Source organism: Dermacentor silvarum, chromosome 7 (assembly GCF_013339745.2).
Source record: "Dermacentor silvarum isolate Dsil-2018 chromosome 7, BIME_Dsil_1.4, whole genome shotgun sequence".
NCBI lineage: Eukaryota > Metazoa > Arthropoda > Arachnida > Ixodida > Ixodidae > Dermacentor > Dermacentor silvarum.
In genome coordinates this window covers 154938826-154962713 of record NC_051160.1, presented here as the reverse complement: position 1 = coordinate 154962713, position 23888 = coordinate 154938826, and the positions used below count along the sequence as shown (strand labels likewise).

The window sequence follows — 23888 nt, the reverse complement described above, 5'->3', positions numbered from 1 at the left end:
GCAGTCCTTGTCCAACATGTTGGTGACGCAGCACATCTTCTGCCCACACGATCAGCTCGTTGAGCAAGTTCGACCGCAACTACACCAGTCATCAAACGACAGGGCCTGGCAGTTCATGAGCTCCGCCCATAGCTCTACTGCCGCCCCTTTTCAATTGTTACTCATCATTCACGGTGTTGGTTAGTTGCCATTCAGGACATGCGCATGGCCGTCTTGCTCGCGGGGATCCGTAGGGTTTAAAGAATTTGTCTTTGCAGTACTTTACAAGAGTGACTATCATAATTGGGATCGACTGGTTTGGAAAAACCACAATATTACGGTTGCTCTTCTAAGTTTTTTTTTCTCTACGGCCTGTGGTATAACAGCGGAGGAAACTCTCATGGGTGAAAAGCCAGACATGAAAAAAGAAGGTGCATCATTCGAAATACTTGAATCGTTTCACACGAGCCGGTATAAGATATACTGTTCAGTCCAGGTTCTGTTCGGGCTCAGGCACGTACGAAGACTACTTTTTGGGATTCGGTTAAGATATCTGCTTCACTTCCGGGTCTTTTGAAACTGTGGTTGTGCATAGCCCGTACAGTTTAATAGACAAATTGCTGGAGGAATATCTGCCACAAATACCTCCAAGGGAGCTGAGAGCATTGCTATTCAGCCGACATGGGGATGATGGTTATTACATGTATATGTCTAAACTTCGTCCTCATTGCTTTGACCAGCTTTGGGACTTTGCGAAATTGGTCGTATTAAACGAACTCTTATGCTGTAATGCAAAAATACGCAATAATTATGCAGGTGCGCATTGTTTCTTTTCCTTCTGCAATTAAAAAAATTGACTGAAAATTTGGGCTAATAAAGCCAATAACGCGTAATAAACGAACTCACAAAAATGTCCGAAGCCACAAGCACCAAGATTGGACAAGTTCACCGACTGCCCATCATTGCTGACGTAGCTGAATGATCACAGCGTCACAGTTGCCTCTAGTATTTTCGTGGCGAGCTCTGTGGAGCCGTTACACGTCTTCTCGGATTCTTTGGTGTTTACCGAACCTTCGCTCACGGTAGCAATGGTTAAGTTGGTATTCCAGAAGTACGGTCGACCAAATGTCGGCTGTTCGCTCTTAATAGCTTATCAATTAGGTCTTGGAGAATGAAGAGTTAACACTTTGAACTGTTATGAATTAGCAGATAACAATTTTCCGTTATCGTTTATTAGGTGAACCGTGAATACTCACTTTTTTCTCTCTTGATTTCAGAAGAAGCAGAAAATCCGTATTGCTATAATGGAACAGTTCGACAAAGATGTCAAGCAGATGAAATGCGACGTAAGTACGCCGGCACTGAAGTTAGAAGCAGGGTGTCGAGGGAAAAAAAAATACTGGATCGGTTCAGCTTCGAGTTTAGCGCTCTCCGATTTCATTTCGCTTCAGCTCCTGTTCGAACTTATAAAAATATAACGATTCGCGAACCGGAACTGGTTCGTGGACTGGTTCAGCTATGTAAGCTTCCCCCTGCCTTTTGGCGAAATTGCTGGCAAAACAGCCCTATGGTTGTATTTGCCTTTAGCATGGAGCGTAGATCAATATGTTGAGATGCCGACAACACGAACAACGGCCGTGAGGTTCCATGCTGGATCCTTTTTTTTCTTGCACTTGTCGGAGGCACGATGCACGCCGCCGAGATAAACTTATTTCGCCATCGCCGCAATTTCATCGATGGCATTTTCGAAAACTGGCTATCGAAATACAGACGAGGCACCTTGACAAGGATGAGTGACGACGTTTTTCTCTGCAACCTGCAGTTTGCGAATAGGTTGCACAGATACGGATATTTTTTATGTAAATATCAGATAGATAATTAGTGCAAATACCTTTGTCTGCATGGGGTGGGTTTAGCTTCCACGCCTTGACAGAAGTATAGTCAGCTAATTGTTTTTTGCTTCAAGCATTAGAACTGGACTGCTTGTGAGCGAACTGTGGCATTTACATAGCGCGGATTCACATTGTATTACATAAATTGCCCCTTCAAACTTTTAGTCTATAGCAAAGAAAGAAGCCAGCAACTGACACAATTTGAATTTGTCTTTCTGTCTTGTTTTAAAAGCAGGTGACGACAGTGATAATCAGTGGCGCACCGACGGGGGGAGATTCGGGGGTTGTAACCCCCCCCCCCCCCCCCTGAGGCCGACTTAACCTCCCCTTTTGTTTAACCCCCTTTCTTTCCTTACGCATTTGAGTGCTGCAACTAAGATGTTAGACGCGCAATCGTCTGTACCCTCGCAAAAAGCTCATTTTTTGACAATTTCCCGTGAAGAAATCGAAATTAGTGCTGTTTAGATGGTATTGGCAAACTGTAAACCCCCCCCCCCCCCCTGGCAGAGATCCTGGGTGCACTCTGGTGATAATACTCAAGGAGGAACAAGGGCAGTTTGTCATAAACACCTCCACAACATTTCTTGCGCAGTCGCACGCGCGGAACAGTTCCATGCGCTGCGTACGAGCCCAAAATTGTCCAAATCATGTTCATTGTCCCTTCGAATTTAATTGTAGAAATCGAAGGTCATTGTGCTCTACTCAGAGGCGCTAAACGTGCGCTGAACTATAAAGCACAAGATAAGCAGGTTTTCTGTTATGTTTAAAGCCGTTGTTACCGCGTTCTGAGATGGTGACGACGTTAATTAGCGACCAGAGTGTTATTGTTACAAGCAGCCGTGCTGATTAACTAGTTGGTTTTTCTATTTTCCTTTCTCGCGGACACCGACTTTTTTGTTCTCCGTGAGTCCTGGTGTGTGCGTTTAAGGGTTATTTAGTGAAAGTAGCCAGCTGGCCAAACGGTCGAAGAGGGAGCTTAACAGACGTGGTCATTCTGCGGTGCTCCTTAAACAACGTTTTGGTGGCGGAACAGAACTGGCATGGTGGAGTACAAAAGTGCAAGCGCATCGGCAGATATGGCCCTATAGTTATCAGTCACATGCATATCGCCTATATACATTCTCGCGCATAACGCAACTCGTGAGTCTCGTGTGGTACACCGCCAGGAAGGTTGTTACTTGTATATCGAAGACGGGCTTATGTATTGGGTAGCCGTTTACACACCCATCATCATCATCATCATCATCATCATCATCATCATCATCATCATCATCATCATCCTATTTTTATGTCCCCTGCCGGATCAAGGCCTCTCTCAGCAATCTCCAATTACACCTGCCTTGCGCTACCTAATTCCATTTTGCGCCTGCATGTTGTAGCGGTCCGGGTAGAATAACTAATCACCAGACATAACTTCGGTAAGACGGGTGTTGTCCGCCATTTAATATTATTCTCCGCCGACCCCTCTTCCTCTTCTCCCTTCTCTTCTTCGTCTTCCTTTCACATTCCAGAAGTAGTCTGCTTCACCCTCCCCGGCTTCTTTTGTTTACACCTCCTGGTGTAATATTTGATCACATTGCCGATTGAGGCGCACTCTGTTTGGCCGGTGGCTCCCAGGTACCAAATAGTCTTCAATACACCGTGCTGCGATGCCGTTTTAACCACGGGGAAGGGTCCGTAAAATGTAGCGTTGGTACTTCCAATTCCTTTCCTGACTAGGACGTGGTCTTCTACTTCTATATCTGGTATGTCGCTGTTCCGCCTCTTGTCGAAGTTCCTCTTAATGCGCTGTCTGTAGGCGTCTTCTTGTTTCTCGCTTTTCTTGGCTTCACTAAGCGTAAGCTTCTCCAGGATGCCGAGTTCGCAATCCGCAGGAAGAGTAGGCACAATTCCAGAAGTGGCAAAGATAGGACTGCATCCTAAACCGCTCGTATAGGAACGGTTGTGGTGTCTTGTAGCAGCCTCCAGGCAGCACTTCCAGCCACCTCGGAATTTTGGGTACATCTTCATGAATTGCTTGATGTCCCTTATAGCACGTTCAGCAAGGCCGTTTGCTGCAGGATGGTAGGGTGAACAAAATTTTACCGTTATCCCATGATCTCGTGTCCAGTTGGCTAACTTTTTGCTCCGAAAGGCCGGGCCATTGTCACACACAATCGTCTTTGTATTTTGGAAGCATTGAGCTTGAAGAAGAGCAATAACACTGTTGGCGTCTTCTTTTCCTGCCTTGGCAGTGATCATTCTTGTGCATTCGTCGATGCTGAGTAAAAACGCTTGAGTTTTCTTTGTGCCTTCTCCATTCTTTTTAAGTTCCGCGAAGTCTAAGTGAATGACTTCAAATGGGATGCTTGAATGTTTTGGGGTTATCATCACATCTGTCGCCTGCTTGAATTTCACTTTGTTCACTTCATTCACAGTTCGGGCCAATGTGCTGATAATGCCTGGAATAGCGTCGAACTGTGAATGTAGTTACTTGCATAGCTGTTCGAGGATAGGCACTCCTTATGGGGACTCAACTTATTCACGTCCTGATTATTTAAAACCAGTTGTCTCCTCCACACTGAGCCTTCCTGTTCGAGTTCTGGTCCTGGGAACAGATTCTGGAGGCACTGAAAAAGCTCGTCTAGGGTCTTCGGGGCTTTCATCTGAACTTCATTTCGAATGTCCAAACAGAGACCCTGCATAACTAAGGCAAGAACTGTCGTTGAGGCGAGCCTAGGTTCAGCTGCATGCAGCAAACGACGCTTCTCAAGGACATACTCTAGAGGAGATCCTGATGCGTACTGGTAACCTAGAGCAGCATCCCATCTTTTTACAGCACTGATTTCGAAAGCAGCCAGGAAACTCACTTTCCATTTCTCCCAACACGGGGCTGCCTTGTCAAGAAGCTGCAAATCATAACATTTCCTGGCGGTGGCATGAAGATAACGTCGCATGTTTTTAATTTTTTCAACATCAGAAATCCACTTATTCTTTTCCGATGCGTACTCATAAAAGGATAGCCATTGGTGAGGACTTTGGTGGTTGCCTTCAAAAATGTCCGGCTCCACAAGCTTTTGCGCTGGTTTGTCTAAGCTGAGTGACTCAACTAGAGTTTTCATTAGTTGACCGTGTTGCGTCATTTGTCGCTGCTGCTCTTCAATAATTTTCATTATGATGCTCACCTTCTCCGCAGAGGTTCCTTGCGTGAAGCGTCCACATCGCATTGGCTCGAGGATAAGTTGTTCCAGTGCCGGTAGTGACAGATTCACCTTCACCGATTCCATTTGAAGAAGTTGCTCGCGTCCTATGGAGGCTTCTTTCATAACTGTGTCGATGAGGTCTGCTGAACTAACATGACGTGGAAGGTCAGTTGATGGCTCACCTTGCACTTGGTAACTCTTGAAGACAACATGCTGCGGCGACGTCTGGTCGATGCAGAACGTAACCCACATGTTCGTTGTCGGCTGCGCCAAAATATGTAGCGGTCCGGGTAGAATAACTAATCACCAGACATAACTTCGGTAAGACGGGTGTTGTCCGCCATTTAATATTATTCTCCACCGACCCCTCTTCTTCCTCTTCTCCCTTCTCTTCTTCGTCTTCCTTTCACATTCCAGAAGTAGTCCGCTTCACATGTTATCAATGCTAATCCTCCCACCTAATTATGTGCCGTCCTCGACTGCGCTTCCCTTCCCTTGGTATCCATTCTGTACCTCTAATGGTCAACCGGCATCTGCCCTGCGCATTACATTACCTGCCCAGCTCCATCTTTTTTTCTCTGATTGTCCACTGGAATATCGACTACCCCCGTTTGCTGTCTGATCTGTACCGCTCTCTTCCTGCCTCTTAACGTTACGCCTGAGATATTTCGTTCCATCGCACTTTGCGCGGTCCTAAACTTGTTCTCGAGATTCTTTGTTAACCTCCAAGTTTGTGTCCCATATATTTGCTCCGGTAGAATGCACAGATTGTATACTTTTCTTGTCAACGACAGTGGTAAGCTCCCAGTCAGGATTTGGTGGTTTCTGCCGCATGCACTCCAACCCATTTGTGTTCTGTGAATTTCTTTCTGATGATCAGAGTCATCTGTGAGCAATTTACCTAGATAAGCGTACTCGTGCACAGACTCTAGAAGCTAACTGGCATTCATAAATTCTTGTTACCTTGCTGAGGTATTGAACGCTGCATGTTATTCTTAAACCCTATTGTTATATTTCATCGGTTAAGGCCTTCAATCATTCTTGCAACTCATCCCCAGTGTTTCTGAACATGACAATGTCATTCGCAAACCGAATGTTGCTGAGACATTCGCCGTTTAACCTCATGTTGATAAAGTTGATTGTACTCTGCAGATTTCTCAATTAACTGACTGATGAAATGGACATGATTCATTTTAGAATGTCTGTTCCTAAAGCCAGCCTGTTCTGTTGGTTGATTGAGGTCGTGTTTCCCTGATTGTATTCAAATTATCTTGAAAATATTTTATACAAAGCTGAAAGCAATCTAATGGGTCTATAATTCAATTCCTTATTGTCTCCCTTCCTATGGATTAGTATAATGCTGACATTCTTCCAGCTCTCTGGTACACTTGAAGTCGTGATGCATTGTGCATTAAAATGCGCAAGCCTTTCATGCATAATATCTCCTCCATCTTTGAGTAAATCGACTGTTATGTCTTCTCCTGCCGCTTGTTCCCTGGACATGTCATCCAAGGCCCTTCTAACTCCATTGCTAATTATATAAGGAGCCTCTGTATCGTGGTCATCAGTACTTCTGATGAATGATGCGTGGCTTCTCTGGGTATTGCACAGGTCAGTATAGAATTCTTTGGCTGTTTTTACTGTATCATCGAAATTGCTGACAACGTTACCCTGCCTATGTACCACTGCACACATCTTTGCCTGTCCTATGCCAAGTTTTCTTCTCACTGATTTCATGCTGTGGCAATTTTTGGCCGCTACCTCAATCTTTCCGACTTTAGACTTTGGAATATCACTTACTTCTTGTTAAGTTTTCACAGTTCAGCGAATTCAATCTGATGTCTAGAGTTGGACACTTTCAGGACCTTTCATTTCGCTGTTAGGCCCTTCGTTACTTAGGAGAGCTTTTCTGCGGGTGGCCTTTGTGCATTACGCCCCACTTCAATTGCTGCTTCGTAAATCAGCCTAGTTATGGTTTCAGTCATGGCTTCTATGCTATCTTCATCTTTCTGTTCTAAATCTGCATATTTTTTTGCGAGTACCAGCCTGAATACATGTGCCTTTGCCCATACTCCGTCTAGGTTGGCCCGTTTCTTCGTGACAAATTTTGCTCTGTACTTTTTCAAATTGACAGCAACCCTAGACCTGACTAACCTATGATCACTGTCCTTTACCCTACCTAACATTTCTACATCCTGCACTGTTCTGGGATCGGCAGAGAGTATATCCATTTCATTTCTTGTTTCACATTAGGACTTTTCTAAGTGCATTCCAGGGCCAGGTTCGTGCCAAACCGGTAACCTTTACTTTTTTTTCGGTTCAGGTTTAGTTGCGGCTAGAATTCCGGTTCGGGTACGGTTTTCGGTTTGCGGTGAGGTTTGGTTCAACTCCCGGTTAGAACGAACGCTTTACGGGTACTTTACGGGCACTAGATTTAACACCTTCCTTAAAGTGTCACAGCAATGGTTGCTGAAAGTACACTCTTAGTCTCGTTGCGGCTAAGTTCAGTCTAGAAAAACGTTTACACCCTTTGGGTCGTATGTTGTCCCCAAACAATAATCATCATCTGTCTTGTCCGCATTTCGTTTCTTTCACGCTGCCAGCCTGGTACTTCCTAGTCACGCAAGGCTTGCGCGTTATCAGCGTGACACAGCATTCTCGGCAGGAAAGTAGCGAACGCTGAGCTTTCAAGAAAGGAAACGCAAGCAAGGCAGATGACGATTATTGTTTTGGGACAAGATACGACCTAAAAGGTGCAAACTTTTTTTAAAGTGTTCCGCTCAGTGGCACATTTCTACAGATATGTTAAGCGTACATATTAAGATCTATTAACTGCGGTACAACACGGGGACTAAGAAAGAACAGGCGACAAAAGCGCAAACTCTCAACTGGTTTATTTCAGGAAACATTTGGCCCTTAAGTATTCGATTGTCATATGACCACCCTGCTGGTGGAACTGAAAACGACAAAAAAAGAAGACTAAACGGAAAAGAATTGCTGTGAACCCTTGGATAGGCCGAAGTTACACAATTGCTAAAGAACTTCAATAACATAATATATGAAGGACGCAATATAAACTCCAATATGAAATATAATATAATTGGTGTTTGTGGTTTTTTGGTGTGTTCTTTCTTAGTGCTCGTTTGTTGCGCAGTTGATACGAATCAGTTTCAACACTCTACATGGATTCAGATTTGGATGCTCAACTTATTGCAACTTTAAACAGCGTGCAAAGACAACGACAACGATACGCATGCACGCTGGGCCAGCGCTGTTAAGCGCTGCAGCAGTTGTCCTATGGGTGCGTGTATTTCTGTCCTAGTCCTTTTACACGATATTACCTTGCCATATGCCCCACCAAATTAGCCAAACAGAAGTACTACTCAGCGAAATATTTCATTTACTTAATGGAACTAATGCATTATGATATTAGCCCCTTCCGTGCCTTGGACGAGCTGAGTTCGTCCACGGTTTTCCGGTAAAAATGGCCGAGGAGTAGGTCAATAGCATTTTCTAGCAGTACCATGCACGAGCCTAGTTCTGTCTCAGTGCTTACTCATGCCTTTGGTAGAAAGCTGAGCACACAATGCATAAAACAGGTCAAGCAGAAACAAATTTGTTCTTTCTGAGTAAGTAAAGGATTTCTGAGAACTAAAGTAGGCAAGTAATGCCTTTAAAACTAATTTTGCCATTTATGGTTAGAACTTGGAATAATAGCGTAGCACGGAAGAGGTTAAGAGTAGTATTTGGGAGAATCTTCCACGAAGGAAAGACCGATGCCCAAGGACATCTGTTCTACGTATGTACCGCTTAAGACGTTTAATAATTTTAGAAATATTTAATTTCGATTTATTTAGGCATACGTTGTCTGGGTAAGTCGAACTTGCGTAGAACAAAGTCAAGAATGCTGTCAAGGTTAGGACTATGGTGGACGGTGTAAGTGTGAAAGTAAAATATTAGCAGGGACTTGCTTAAAAATGTTCGTCTGGAAGTTCGCTAGGAGAGTTAATTGCAAGTAGTCGTTACCTGCGACATGAATAAATGTATTTCACGCGGGAAGTATTAGCAATTTCAAAATATAATTGCATAACAAACACTTTACTCCTTCCCATAAATAATCCGAGAACCTAGTTTGCAGAATGATCTCGTAAATTTATCCAATAATGGTCATAAAGGTAAAGGGGGCTTTTTGGAGCAAGAGCCAGGGATGGTCAATGAGCGCCAAGAGATGGTATGCCATTGTCGGTGTTATGGTAAATGACAAGGGTAAATGGAACCTGGCTATATAGAGGTCTAAGAACAGTCGCTGTAGGGTGCGCAAAATATATAAAAATTAAAATTCGGACATTGGCAAGTCAGGTGTGCATTGACCATAAAACATGTGTTACCAAGAGATTATGCAATAAGCAATTATTCTTTTCTGTCTTCGGTTATCCCTCGTGATTACAACTGCCTTTTTGTATAATGTGCCTGCTTTTTCTGAAAAATTTATTTTTGAGTTTGCGTATGTGTATTACCATTCCTATAATTATTGTGTTAGACCATTATTATACCAGTATTAGACCACTATTAGACAGTATTAGATCATTATTGCGGTACCTGGGGATGGGATGTGTACGTTTTATATTGTGCGCCTACTTTGTCTGCAAGAATACATAGTGAGATGTGCGCATTATTTGTCTGTTGTATTTTTTTGGGGCGCAAAAGCATGTGCTTTATGTTACAATATTTCTTTTCATAACATAATGCCACTGAAGCGATGATTGCATCCTGTCAATAAATAAACGGATATTAAAAGACGTGCTCTAATCTTTTCCTCGTTTTTCTACTACCTATTTCAACGACGGACAGGCGCCAATAAGAAGTACCTCGGGAATGCCTTTTGACGATGTAGGTTTGTACTACTTCGTCGATGCTGTCAGAGAGCGCAAGAAGAAGGAATGGACAGCACGCTTCACGCGACCGTCCACTGACTTCGAGTACGTATGTACAACAGCCACCTCGATCAAGTGTCCTTGTTTCCCAAGTTCAGTTTTCGGGGTGTATTTCTGCATATTTGTTCACCAGTAGACACTGAAAAATTTAAAGCGGTTCAACGTTTAGCTGAAGGCGATGAAGGCAATGTCTTCCTGAGCGAATCGGGGTTGAAAAAGGGGTGAATGAACCGTATAATTTATAGTGACAGCCGCGCTGGAGCGACAACGTTCGATCGATATCACCTGTAGGTTGAATCGCCTTCCGACGTTTTGTAATCAGTTACACTATCATCATCATCGTACCCATCATCATGGTTGTCGTCATCACCAGTTGTCACCATCGTCAGCACTCTCATAGCGACAACGTGTGATCGACGCCAGCTAGAGGTTGAATCGCCTTCCACCATTTTGTAATCAGTTCTCTTCATCATCATCGTCGTCGTTGTCAAGACTCAACGTTGCTAGACTAGCGTCAGTTGTAAAACTCCCCGCCCGTGCGCTTCGCCGTTGTCGCCACTCCTTGGGCAGCCGCCAGATGGAGGCGCCGTTCCATCGCGCTCCACTGCAGACGCCTCGCCGCAGCCTTGAGCTCGTGCGGACGGGCACCTTGCGCGTGCTTCACGCTCGCTGGCGTTCTCCCTATAGTCGGAATTAGCGATACCATGCGAAAGCGGTATCCACCTGCAGCAATAAGATATATCGGGCTAGTTGGTTCATACTGAAAGAAGGGTAAACTGCATGATATGAATACACCAACGCTGCACCGCGTGTTTCGTCCGGCCAGTTCGCGTAGCCGGCTAGTGGGGAAGTGAAGCTGGGTGCGACGGCAGCGCCATGAAAGCGCGGGCGCGTGGCGGTTCTGCGCAACGCCGCCGAGTTTTACAACTGAAGCTAGTCTAGTAATGTTGGTCAAGACTCGAATCATCATCACAGTCATCATCATCAGTTGTTACATTTTTAGACTTCATTATGCTCCGGGTCGGCCCAAAAAGAAGGCTAGTGGCTAGAAACAGACATACCCGATACGGGTAAGTAGCGTTAATTCGCCCAAGAAGACATCGTCTTTAAAGGAAAGTACCAGGCATTTCAATTTTTACTGCGAATGAAACGTATTGGTGGTAGCCAATCGGAAGCCACGTTTCTACCGATAAGTGTGTTTACGGAAGATTGTCTGCGCGAAAAACGAAGCACTGCCACACAAGGAAACAGAGGCAAGACCAGCGCGAAGTAACAACTGAGTTTTATGTCTGATTTGGCGCTAGAATACATAGAACGGTGGACTTCATAGTGCGCTCGCGCAGAAATAAAGCGAGCGAACACATTAATAAGCAGCAGCCCAGTCGAGGAAGGACGCATAAGAGCTCTAAAGCAATACATAGGCGACACTCATGCAGATACTTCCTGTTTTTAGTGTTTGATAAACCTTGTGGGGATTGAGGAATGCGTCCGGCGCCATTGCGCGGGCTTCACCTGTTAAACATTTCCAATACGCCTTCCCCTCCTCGGTCCCACCTGCAACCGGTTTTAGCGGTGGGGCTCCACTCGCGATGGTTTGCTGTAGGGGCGGGACCCTAACGTCACGACGCGGGTGCGTTTGGCTGCTGACGGCTGAGCGCGGCTCTCTAATCTCCGGTACCAGCGCAGGGTACGTACATGCTTTCCTCTCATCCGCCGACACCTTTCTGACTAGGACTTGAGATCGCGCGCGGTGCCTTTGCCCGTGCAGGGAGAGCGTATTTTGTGATGATCATGTCCTGATGCCAAGCCGAAGAGCGGTGATTGTACTACACAGAGCCGCATTTGCCGAAGGAGATTGCCCGAGCTCTCGCAAGTTGGCCCATTGGTTAACGTGAGGGCAAGTAGCATAGCCGCCGGGACTACTTTCCTAGCGGCGTGTCCCAGCTTGAGCCTGTGCTCTCGCAGCGACGTGCTATAGGCGCCCGTGTCTGTACCTTGACCTTGACCTTGGTGCGGGACCCCTTTTGTTCCCCTCCTCCCGGGCGTTCGTGCAGTGCTGGTGTCGCCGGGAACAATGAACGGTTTCCGGTAACTCCGGGCAATACTGTGTTCTTGCGTGCGTCGCTCGGTAGTCCCTTGAGGCCTGAGCTCGCGCGCACCGGTCCTGGACGTGACGGCTGACTCGGCCCTGTCGCTCGCTAAGCTCGAACCCGTGGTGGTCAGCACGCCTGTGAGACCCTAAGAATCCACAACCACTATCAGTGCCTTTGCGTCCTTGCATAGTTTTAATTATCGCGGTCGGTATCTTAATCACTGTAAAACGTGCCTCCGACTTGCAGGTAATGCGTAGTGGGAAAGCGAATTTGCCAGAACTTTGTTGTTTTTGACCAACAGCTGTGACAACTAAGCGATTAAAATACTACGTAGAAAGTGAGAGCAAAGAAACACGAGAACTAATCGAGGTTCATGTAGTGAAGAAAAGAGGAAGTGTCTTCCTAAGCGACACCTAGATATCGCTGTTTATCTCTGAGATATCCTTCGTTGCTAGTGCTGCTGCTTATTAATGTGTCTGTCTAGCAGACAGAGGTAAAGCATCTGTCTGCGCAAGCGTACAATAATGTGATCTGATGCAGGTATTCGTACATGAAATTAAATTCTGGTGTTTTGCGGTCGAAAACCACGATATGATTATGAGGCACGCCGTAATGGTGGACTCCGGAATAATTTTGACCAGCCTGGGCTTTTTTAACGTGCATCGCACACTGCTGGTTTTTGCATTTCACCCCAATCGAAATGTGGCCGGGATTCGATGCCGCGCCCTCGAGCTTAGCACCGCAACGCCATAGCTACTACGCCACCATGGCGCGCGATATTCGGACGTGTAGCCGACGAGTAAATCGGCTGGTATGCAATTTGGTCTAGTAGATCGAGTCAATTTGTCCTTGTGTGGTTACGTTATTTTTCGTTTTTTTTGTTAACAGCCGGTCATCCTAATAGAAGCGCATCTATGCACTAGCCTACAAACATGCGTTTCGTTTGCGCAAATACTTCACACCATTTATGTCACCTACAATGTGTCGAGAACGTAGGAATGGTGCGTGTACATGCAGCTTAATTGCTGACATATCCTCTAACAAGTGTTTCTGTTTTATTATTAAATCATACACAAGATCCAGCTGCACGCACAAAGAATCAACCTTTTCATTGTCACGTACAGCACACACATTTGAGTGCCAGATTACCCTTATTTGCCAAGTGCGCCCGAAATGGCACGTCAGATTGCCTGACCGCACGCACTTCTTAAACTGCATAATGGGCCCCTACGTAGTCAACGTCGGTTTACAGAACTTAAAATAACGTTATCTCTATCGGCGCATCACTGGAGATATCCGCTACGCTGAATCTTTCACGGTAAAGTGAATATTTATGCCTCTTCTGTTGTATGGTACGTGAACAGTAAGGCTTCGTGTGAAGGCCGTGCATAAGTTAATTAAATATTTTCAAGCGGGTTCCACCATTGCGCGACAGACCTGTTCATAGCTACTAAACTTGGACGAAACACGTAAGTGAGAGAAAGTTAGACTCTGAGGACACGTGCAGTTCAATGAAAATATGTAGGTGTAGGTCCGGGCGGCCGCACGTGCCCACCACTTATCGCCTGTATCTTAAAACCCATCTGCGACGGGGGCACAGCCCGCCGTGCGCGGTGTTTTCGCGCCTTAGTTCGCGTTCGTGCCGGACACGGTATGAAGGACACTTCGCTAGCTGTTGATGCTGCGCTTTCTCACTCCTGGGTTTTGACAGCGAGTTTCCGCGGTCATCCAGTGGGATGTGTTCATGTTTGCTTGTGCCTGTGTGACGTCACGCGCGCCCATTGGTTGACAAAAACGCAGTTGACAAAAAAAATCTACCGGTTTAATTCGGTCTTCCTCGTTTTAACATATTGTGTATATCAGCACGCGTATTTCATATTGTTGCATCGGGCACATAAACTCCATAAAAGAAAGCGTACGTTTTGTAAAGTTACGTTTCATGCTGTTTTGTAAAACGTGCTCCTCATTGCAGAACGTTGTATTTGTGCACTGTTTCTGAGGTGTTTCACGAGCATATCCTATAATTCAGGGAATTTTGCCTGTTTTTCACGTGTCACCTTTTTATACGCAGCAAACCCCTGGCAAGCAATTTTGCTTACGCAATGCACTTCATGAAGAACTATCTGTGTAAGTAGTGTCCGTGAATGAACCTACTAGAACAGAGTACGTTACTTCTTTGAACGAGAAGAAAGGGAACCGAGGGGCCCGATTTTTAGTAATCATATCATAAGAAGCCAACAAACAATGACACCAAGAACAAAATAGGGGAAATTACTTGTACTTACTAATTGAATTAAAGAAATGATAAATTAATGGAAAGGAAACTGATGAAAAAACAACTGTCCGCAGGTGGGGAACGAACCCACGTCTTCGCATTACGCGTGCGATGCTCTCACCATTGAGCTACCGCGGAGCCGTTTTCCCATTCGCTTTCTGGGGTATTTATGTTTTACAATCTACAACTAACCTGGGAGTGTTAGCCAGCGCCACCACTCACAAACCTAGGGACGGATGTGGAACATCCTTTCTGCCGTATCTTTGGAAGATGAGTGCACGACAGATTGAATGAACGCGTTTGAACGTGTTCTTCGCTTTAGGAAAACTAAATTATGGGGTTTTACGTGCCAAAACCACGATATGATTATGAGGCACGCCGTAGAGGGGCACTCGGGAATAATTTCGACCACCTGGGGTTCTTTAACGTGAACCCAATGCATATGCAGCCGCAGTAAGTTTCGATCTAGCCTAACTCTCTGCATTACTAAGCGCTGGAATGACAACGGACACAAAGACGTAAGTCATTCACCACGGGCGCTGAACTTGCGTGCTCTTGTACTTCCTGCGCTGCTACCTTAGGTGTCGAATAACTATAGTCTCTGGCTACCTAAGAAGAAATTGTACCTATTGCAAGAAAATATATTCACCCGTACGCACGCATAAAAATGTGGTATGTGTCCAATACAGGTACATACATTGAGTGCAATATAACGTATCTTACATGCAATAATACATCGCACTCGATATAAACAAAGCAAAGGAGCAACCAAAACAGTAAGTGGTGTCTGCTTGACACTGGCTTTGCCACTTCCACTTCGAAAACCCTATTACAGTGTACATGCAAAAAGCATTTTTGTCCGCCTCAGATTCATGAATGTCACATGGGGCACAGTACAAGTACAAAGTAGTACATTACTAAGGCAAACGAAATGTGGCCATTATTGTTGCTATAGAAAAACTTTGCCTACAGAGACGGTTAGGTACCGCGTAGATCAGCGGCGAAAAAACTCAGCTACACCGAGTTAGAACAGCTGTTCTTCTAGATGACCCCATACTATCACTCCTAGTTTGCGCAATCTGGAGTAGATTGCTTTATTTGATTGTCGAGGTCATTGTGCAAGTTTTCGGAAGCATCACAAGACGTCGCTAGCGCTGTAGCAGACGAGAATTTCAAATCGACATCGCCACCGTGGTGGCCGCGCGATGGACATTCCAAACATTCTTTCAACCAGCTTCCATAACGCACTCCTTTACTACATGCAAGTCGGTCCCTGTTTGTGCGCAGTGTATGAATCTATCATTCGGTAATATTTCCCAGCGCCCAAGTCTGTTTCTTGTAGGTAGAATGCCCCACTGATATTTCCATTGAGAATCCTTCGTTTGAGGTGGTAAATCATGTGAAACTACGGCTGTCCATGTTTGCGTAGTAGCTGTGCCTGAAGAGACAGCTGTCGCCCACAACATTTTACAAAGCCTTGAAACTAGGATCGCACGCCACTTTGTATTTGTTAGTTGTACAAGCTGGCTTTGTAAGCCCGCAGCAGCCCCATGCTGCGGTGCTGGCGTTACTGTTGTCGGAAGCAAGTTGCCTGTACTTCGCGGCTTAAGCGTTCGATGGTAATGGCCCAGCCTATAAAGAAGCAGCGGCCTACATGGGTACTAATCATCATCAAGTAGGTCCCATGTGCTCTTAGTGCACAGTAGCCAGCAATATGTAACTATGCAAGGCAAACTCTATCCTCCGTTGGCTTTCGTCAAACGCAAAAATTGCTGCGCTAGGTATTGCGACTTCTTTAGCCAGAGCCATGAGAATATGCGTGTTTACTACGCGTAATGTTGGTGACGGCGGGTGAGCTAACGTTACTGGAAACCACCGTTTACTGCACAATATCTTCATAATGACGAAAGGCCTTTCTGCTAGCGTAGTGGGGACGCAGTTCCTGCTTCCGATTGTTCTCCAATAGAGCTAACAATTTCTCTTTACGCGTGAGGTGAAACGCCAGATGTACAAAATTTGATGCCTTGTATTTGCATATGCTCGGTCTGTTTAATGTCTCCTGGTAATGTTATTGCAGTGCATCGTAAATTTAACGCTTCGCATGACCTCATATTTATTTTACCCCCCGACATTGGTGCATATCTATATAAACACGAGATACCTCTGAAAAACTGTCCCCGTCCCGTAAGAAGAAAGTAATATAATCGGCATACGCTGATACCTTTATGCATCCTGTTCCCAGCATAGAAAGGCCTCTTAAAAGCGGGCTCTCACTACAACGATTTCACAACGCGTCAATAGCAAGCACAAACAATACAGGTGACAAAGGACAGTCCTGCCACACTCCCCTCGTAACATAAAAACTAACGTCAAAGTGCTGTAAGTAGTAGGTCATCTGTTGTTCCCGAGTAAATATATGCAGGATGGTTACAAACTTGTCGGAGAAGTTATAGCATCCTGGCACCTAAAAAAGAAAAATAAGGCAGCTTCACACTATTGGTGCGAAGTCTGACCAAACAGCGAAGCTGGTGCTCAGGCTGTCTGGCTTAAACTTGGTTTTTCATTAGCCAAGCAATTTGGTACTCTGTTAGCTTTAACTTGGCTCTCTGTTAGCTTTAACTTGGCCTTTTAATTAGCTTTAACTTAGTTCTCCCTTAACTTTAACTTGGCCTTTCTACTAGCTTGGCTTTTCTAGGCTTTAGGTGGCGGTGCTGGGGAAACTCTCGATCGGTGCGAATTCTTCGCAGTCGCTCTCATGTGGCAGCGCGGCGCTTTTCGCCCCGCTCCTCTTCTTCAGGCGTGATGACCTTCTGCGGATGACCCATGTGCTCGGCGCAAACTCACGAGGCAATGTGTTTCTCCGCGCCTCCGCGACGCGGAGCTATATACTCCGGAGTGACGTCATTGCCTACCTTCGCCCCCGCACGGCTGTGGGGAGAAGATAGGCAGAGCTACGACGGAGGAGCGAGCGGCGCTGCTGCGGTGGTTTGGCAAGGCGTCGCTAGGTGGCCCTGTGGCGGGGGTGGCGGCGGGGCGAGGGTGGCGGCGGGGCGAGGAGGTGGCCGTGCAGCTGAGGTGAGGAGGTGGCGCTCCGTTGCTAGGCGACGCCTGTGACGTCATCGCCAGGAGGATGAGTTTTCCGCGTTCACCACCGGAATACCTCCAGCTTAAACAGCTTCCCTGTTAATAAATACCGGTGTTCTAAGCGGTCGAACGCTTTGGATTGGTCCGAGCTTACCAATACTCCTGAAGCTTCAAGCGCTCTTGTGTAATGTATGATATAACCTGTTAGGTTTAAAGATGAAAATATACTCCGACCAGACACGGAACCTAACACCTTCATGCGATTTACTAGGAGTGTTGTCAATATCTTATAGTTTGCGTTGGAGAGCGTTATTGGCATCTGTCACAGCTGTCACCGATTCGTCGTCGGCGCGAAGTCGATCGACGGGGTATACAAGCCGTTTGGTCGTTCCGTACTCAAGCGAACACAGTGAAAATAATCAGAGTCGGGAGTAAACAAAAAACAGATATTTATCGACTGATAAATATACACAATTAATAAAATAAAATAATAAAAAAGACACAAGCCAGACTAACACACCTGAACTTAATGTAACACAATGATGACGGAGAAATGTGATGAGCAATTAACAATACATATACATATGAAACAGGGCGTGGATCAAATATACAAGAATAACACGTAACAGCATTTCACTAAAATAAAGTTCAAATGAAAACAATGATGTTATACGCATGGCCCGGCAGCAGCAGCAAGTCCATAAACCATGAAGTGCAGAGCTTTCCCGAAGAATGCTGGCAGGCCGATCTTGCTGAGGTGGATGCGATTGCTGGGCTGGATTTCCCGGGAGTCTAGATTTGACGTCTTCTCTCAAGCAGGGTGAGCTAACTCGAGGCGAACTACCGTGAGCTTCGTTGCAGGCGTTGGTTTGTCGTCTCGTACGTCAACTAGTTCCTCGGAGTTCCGACGTGGCCAGGCGGCCCAGGCGATACTGGATGGCACTAGCCAAACCTCCCCCCCCCCCCCCCTCCGACGGCTTCTCAGCAGCGCATAGGTTCCGCTTCTAGACTAATGTGCAGGGCCCAAAATTTGCGCTTAAATAGCCTCTCCTTTCCTTAGTTCCCTATGTAGGAGAACTACCGGTAATGCAGAGTTCACCTAACTATTTCAAGACTCCTCCCAAAAGTCTTGGCCGCGCCCCTTTCACCATGGACGAAGGACGGGAGATTCCCCTCTCTCCAAGGTTGAGTCCCGGCACTGCACCACGCGGACGCACACGCACACCTCGGGGTCCGTTAATCGGCGTGTCGCGTTCTCGAAACGAGATGCCACCCCGTGGGGCCACGACGTTTTTGACGCCCGTTAATTGGCGTGTCACCTTCTCGAAATTATCTGCCGCACAGTGAGGACACGAAGTTTTTGGCGGCCGCTAATCGGCGTGTCGATGTCTCGAGAGACTATATGCTGCCCCATGAGGACACGATGTTTCTCGACCGTTAATTGGTGCTGAACCGGTGCTGGTTTGTCAATGGCTGCTTCACCGAAGCCCAGACCTAACTGTACCAAATTTTCTTTTATTGCGATAGCAATTATATGGACACTTCAACCGGATTTCTGCCGTTGGCGTCGTCGTCGCCGTCGCCGTGAGGTTCCATATAAAGTCCAAGGGCGATAAAATCGTCCCCGCGCGCCGTATGCGCGAGCGAAAGCGCGCGGGGGACGCGCGCTATCACGGAGAGCGAACGCACGGCGGAAAGCAAACGTGGCCGTGCGCGAAAGGCCGTGGGGGTATGGGATGGGAGGGAAGCGGGGCGACGCTGTGCTCCGGCACCAAAGGCGTATCTTGCAACCGGGCGCAAGGGGAACTTGCCACTCAATCTCGCACGCGAAAGCAAGAAAGCGCGAAGGCAGCGCGCGAGGGAGGGTGGGGGGGGGGGGGCGTAGTTTCTACTCTGCCAACTGCGCTCGTACTTTGCCTGCGGCTGTGGCGGTCACACGCACCGTCTGTTATCTCCACACGGCTCTGACCTTTGTATGCGGTGTGCATTCGCCGCTCAGTTTCCGATGTTGTATGCTGTGTGCATTCGCCGCTCAGTTTCCGTTGAAGCGATAGACCGCACGAACCTTCGCTCGCTGCGGCGGCTGCACTTGCTGCCAGCATTTTGACAGCTGTTGTCTGTGGTCATTGAGTGTGATTTGTTCATGTTTGCTTGTGCGCGAAGACACCACGCTTGTTAATTCAGTTAGTAAGCGAATGTGTCCTAGTTTATGTAGCCCATAAAACTACTATCCCTACTCCGAATAGCTCTCTACTAATTTGCTATCGCAATTGATGCTTCGGCTTTCGGGCGAAACTGCGACATTTTTTATTGCCATTAATTTCCTTCGTTTACAGGAACCTTCTTGAGAAATGCGACGTGAAACGTGCATTTTTTGGCGTGTTTATGCTCTTTGCGGCGTCGGCCATTTTCGGTGCCATCTTTCGGTCACGTCGACGCATTTTCGCGTAATAGGGCACATAATGCTTTCGCGATATGTGCAACCGAGAAAGTGTAAGAGTGGTTTTGAAGAATAATATGTAGATGAGAAAGGCAATGCTCAACAGCCTGGCAAGAGAACAAGAATTCAGGATTGCCAGTCAGCTTCTAGAGTCTGTAAAAGAGTACGTTTATCTAGGTAGGAAGGAAGAAGCTCCGGATAGGTTGTTGCCGCTTCATTGCTGGGGTAACCTACACAACAACAACAACAACCAAAGTTTGTAAGCCTGATCATTGAATTCTTATGTGTGTTCGTTACATCTACTGTATCATCTGCCGTAACGAGTCTGCTTCGCGGGATTGGCCATTTCACACGCTCTTGTTTTCTAAGACAGAACACCTTTCCCGCGTTATAAATTGTTTTTTACCTTGCGCCGAAAGACTTCTCCGATTAGAATTAATAATACGAGTATGTTGCTTATGCTTCTTATTAGACTAACTAAATGTTTCAGCAACTTATCACTTTTTATTCTACTGTGCAGAAAAAATCAGAGCAAACATGCGCGAAGAAATAATCTCATGACCCGGGAAATAATAAATTCGCGAATAAGAAAGATGACCCAGGCCAGTATTTTGTTGCGATGCCTTTCCGATGCTAATGCCTTTTCGCGCTTTTCGCGCTTGGTCAGTGGTCAGAACGACGGTCCGCTCACGTTATCAACGAGATCAGCCCTCCGTGATCGGTGCATGATAAGACTAGTATAGAATAAAGCATAACGCATCGCTACACAATACCGGCCCATGTAGCATACCAGGGATATTATGCTATGAACAGAGGTCAACATTCTGCGCAGGATACCACCAATCAAAGGCGTGACTGTTATCGACTGTGGTGAAACAAATGAGTGTTTATATATATTTAGGCAAAGCATATATCTTGGTGTCTTAAGCCCTCAGAATCGAAAACAATGCGAGAAAGGTTGGTCATCTAAATATAATGTTCTGATAAAAATTTTGAAGTTTATTCCGCAACATCTACTTCCATAAGATATTAAGAAATACAACATATTGGACAATTTGTTAATTATGAAGTCATCGAACGATGATTGAGTATTGTTTCGAAAGTAATAATGTAGTTTTTGTTATTAATATATATGTTACTTATCTTGATTTTAAAAATGCCGATGATTCTAGGGTTATCACTCACCTTTCATGTGAATTTTGTTCTTTTTGAACAGATTGCTAACAAACCTGGTTCAGACATCGAATTGCTCTGGCAGAGATTTAAGAGCATCATATTCTTTTGTATCCGAAGTTACATCCCTACTCAAATAAAACGAACAAAAAAGCACAACCCTTGGATAAACCGCGAAATCATACACGCCAAACGCGAAGTTAAACGACTCAGAAAATTGTTAAAAAAGAAACCTAACTTCCAAACTCGCCTATCCCTTAATTCAGCAATCACTTCTATGAAATCAAAAATTAAGGCCGCAAAAACCTTCTATCTCTCTAATACGCTAACTAATTTCCTAAAAAATTCACCTCCAAAATTTTGGAACTATCTTAGCCCTAAAGCTAAAGTGGCAATACTATGTCTCGAGTAGAAAGTAATGAAAGAGCAAACGTAATGAATAACTATTTTAAATCAATTTTCACTAACGACGATAGAATCCCATTCTATGTTTACTGACATAGTTCGGATAGAATAGATACCATCTCCCTAAATGAGGCAGGTATCCTTAATTTACTGCTAAAACAAGACCGCAAAAAGAAAGCTGGACCTGACGACATACCTAATGAATTCTTAAGGAGATATGCTGAATGGATGGCCAAACATTTATTCCTAATATTTAACAAATCTTTAACAACATGTTACCTCCCAAGCGAATGGAAAATGGCTAAGGTAATCCCAATTCACAAAGGAGGTAACAAAACAGACGCTTCCAATTACCGTCCTATTTCACTAACGAGTACAACATGCAAGTTGCTTGATCACAACATCCATAAACACATTACTACCTACGTCGAGAAAAAACAAATTCTATCACCATTCCAGCATGGTTTCCGCGCAGTTCTTTCTACAGTAACTCAATTAACCGAATTAATACACGAAGTATCACAAGCAATTGACAACCAAAAACAAATACATCTCATTTTACTTGACTTTTCCAAAGCATTTGATCGAGTATCCCATAAATATTTATTATAAAAACTGAATCAATATTAGGTAAAGGACCAATTAGTGACTGGATCAGTGCTTACCTAACAAACCGTACACAGTTTGTCGAAATTAATTGCCAGAAATCTGAAATAACCCAAGTTACATCAGGTGTGCCTCAGGGTGGTGTCCTGACCCCAATTTTATTTCTAACTTTTAGAATGATCTACCCGCATCTATTAATACTAACATTAGGCTTTTTGCTGACGACTGCATAGTATATAGAGAAAGAAACTGTCCCAATGACCCCCTAACCCTCGAGAACGACCTAAAATCAGTATCACAATGGTGCATGGAATGACAAATGACATTAAATATAGGTAAAACAGCTTTGCTTAGAATAACCAGGAAAAAGAGCATATCAGACTTTTCTTACACACTCGGCAACACCCAATTAACCCCAGTTAAAGAACACAAGTATCTCGGGCTAATCATATCAGATGACCTGAGGTGGGAGGCACACATAATATAACGTAACTTCATCTGCATTACGACAGCTATTCTTCCTGAAAAGGCGCCTCCATTCAGCACCGCATCCAACAAAGCTTCTAGCCTATAACACATTTGTTAGACCAGTACTTGAATACGCTAACACCGTCTGGTTCCCATCTTCAAATACCTTAATAATAAACTAGAGAGCGTGCAAAGAAAAGCGCCAAGGTTTATTTTTAACAAATACCGCACATCTGGTTCCCCCACCGAACTAATGGAAAAAGCCGGAATGCTAACCCTCCAAAATCGCGCCAAACTCGCACGCCAGAAATGATGTTTCAACTTTTTCACAATGCGCTTCGTATTGATAGCACCAAATACCTATCTAACCCAGAAACTAGACCCTTACGTCATAAACACCCCCATTTTCTTCAGGAATACCGCTTCAAAACAAACTGCTTCAAGTTTGCATTCTTTCCGCAGGCGATAAGGTAATGGAATAGTCTGCCTACTTATATAACTACTAGTCATAATCAAGATACATTCCTATCACACCTTGAAAACAACCTACGTATTTCCAAAATATAACTATTTGTAGCGTTCTAACTACACCCTTTTGTAATTTGATATTTTAGACATGTTCATTTTTTTACACCTGTGTAATATACTTATTACATGTATGCCCTTCCTGCTAAAATCCCCGTTGGGATTGGCAGTATGTCTGAAATAAAATAAATAAATAAATATAAAGTCAAAAAACGAAATAAAGCAAGAATGTTGCGTACGAAGGCGAGTCAACAAAATGATTACTTACCGTTATGCGGAAAACTTGTGGTCAGAAGGAATGGAAACAACAGCAAGTTCATTGAGTGGTGGACGTTTTAACTGCCTAAGTCTTGTGTGTCTGACCTAAAATCGAATTACATCATGCAGCACGCTATTATAAGCGCGCTCGAAACATCTAGAAGGGGAAAGAGCGCCGAGAAAGTGGGTGGGCGCCGCAGTACGTAGAATGCTACGTACGTTTCCCTCTGTCTCCTTGACAGCTCCGGAACTTTCTCAAGCCCACGGTCGGCGCGCGTCTCTTCGCCAAGATGGCGGGGAGGAGAAGGGCCGGAGCCGTGTGCTGGGACATGTTCGCTGGCGCGCGCGCCTAGGAGTTTGTTCGAGAAGCATCTTTTTATCTTTATCCGATGCGCGCGTCGCAAACGCTCGGCGCTTATAGCGGCCTTACAGACGGCGTGTCACCGCCGTTGACGGGGACGGATGCGGCGTTCTGTTAGGTGTCACCACGCGGCAACACCGCCTTGCTGCACGTTTCCCACGCTTGCGCACTGGCCCTCACGCTTTGAAGCCCGGGTGGTCGTCGTATTCGCCG

The 23888-nt window shown here is 45.4% G+C and overlaps 1 protein-coding gene across 1 annotated transcript in view; it reads left to right on the top strand.

Moving 5' to 3' along the window:
- Positions 1-23888, top strand: part of LOC125947236 (uncharacterized) — a 136587-nt gene that overhangs the window by 58327 nt on the left and 54372 nt on the right. The window contains exons 10-12 of the mRNA XM_049671647.1: positions 1257-1325; positions 9905-10032; positions 14152-14207. Of these exons, the coding sequence (XP_049527604.1) occupies positions 1257-1325; positions 9905-10032; positions 14152-14207 (253 nt within the window). The remainder of the gene's footprint in view (positions 1-1256; positions 1326-9904; positions 10033-14151; positions 14208-23888) is intronic.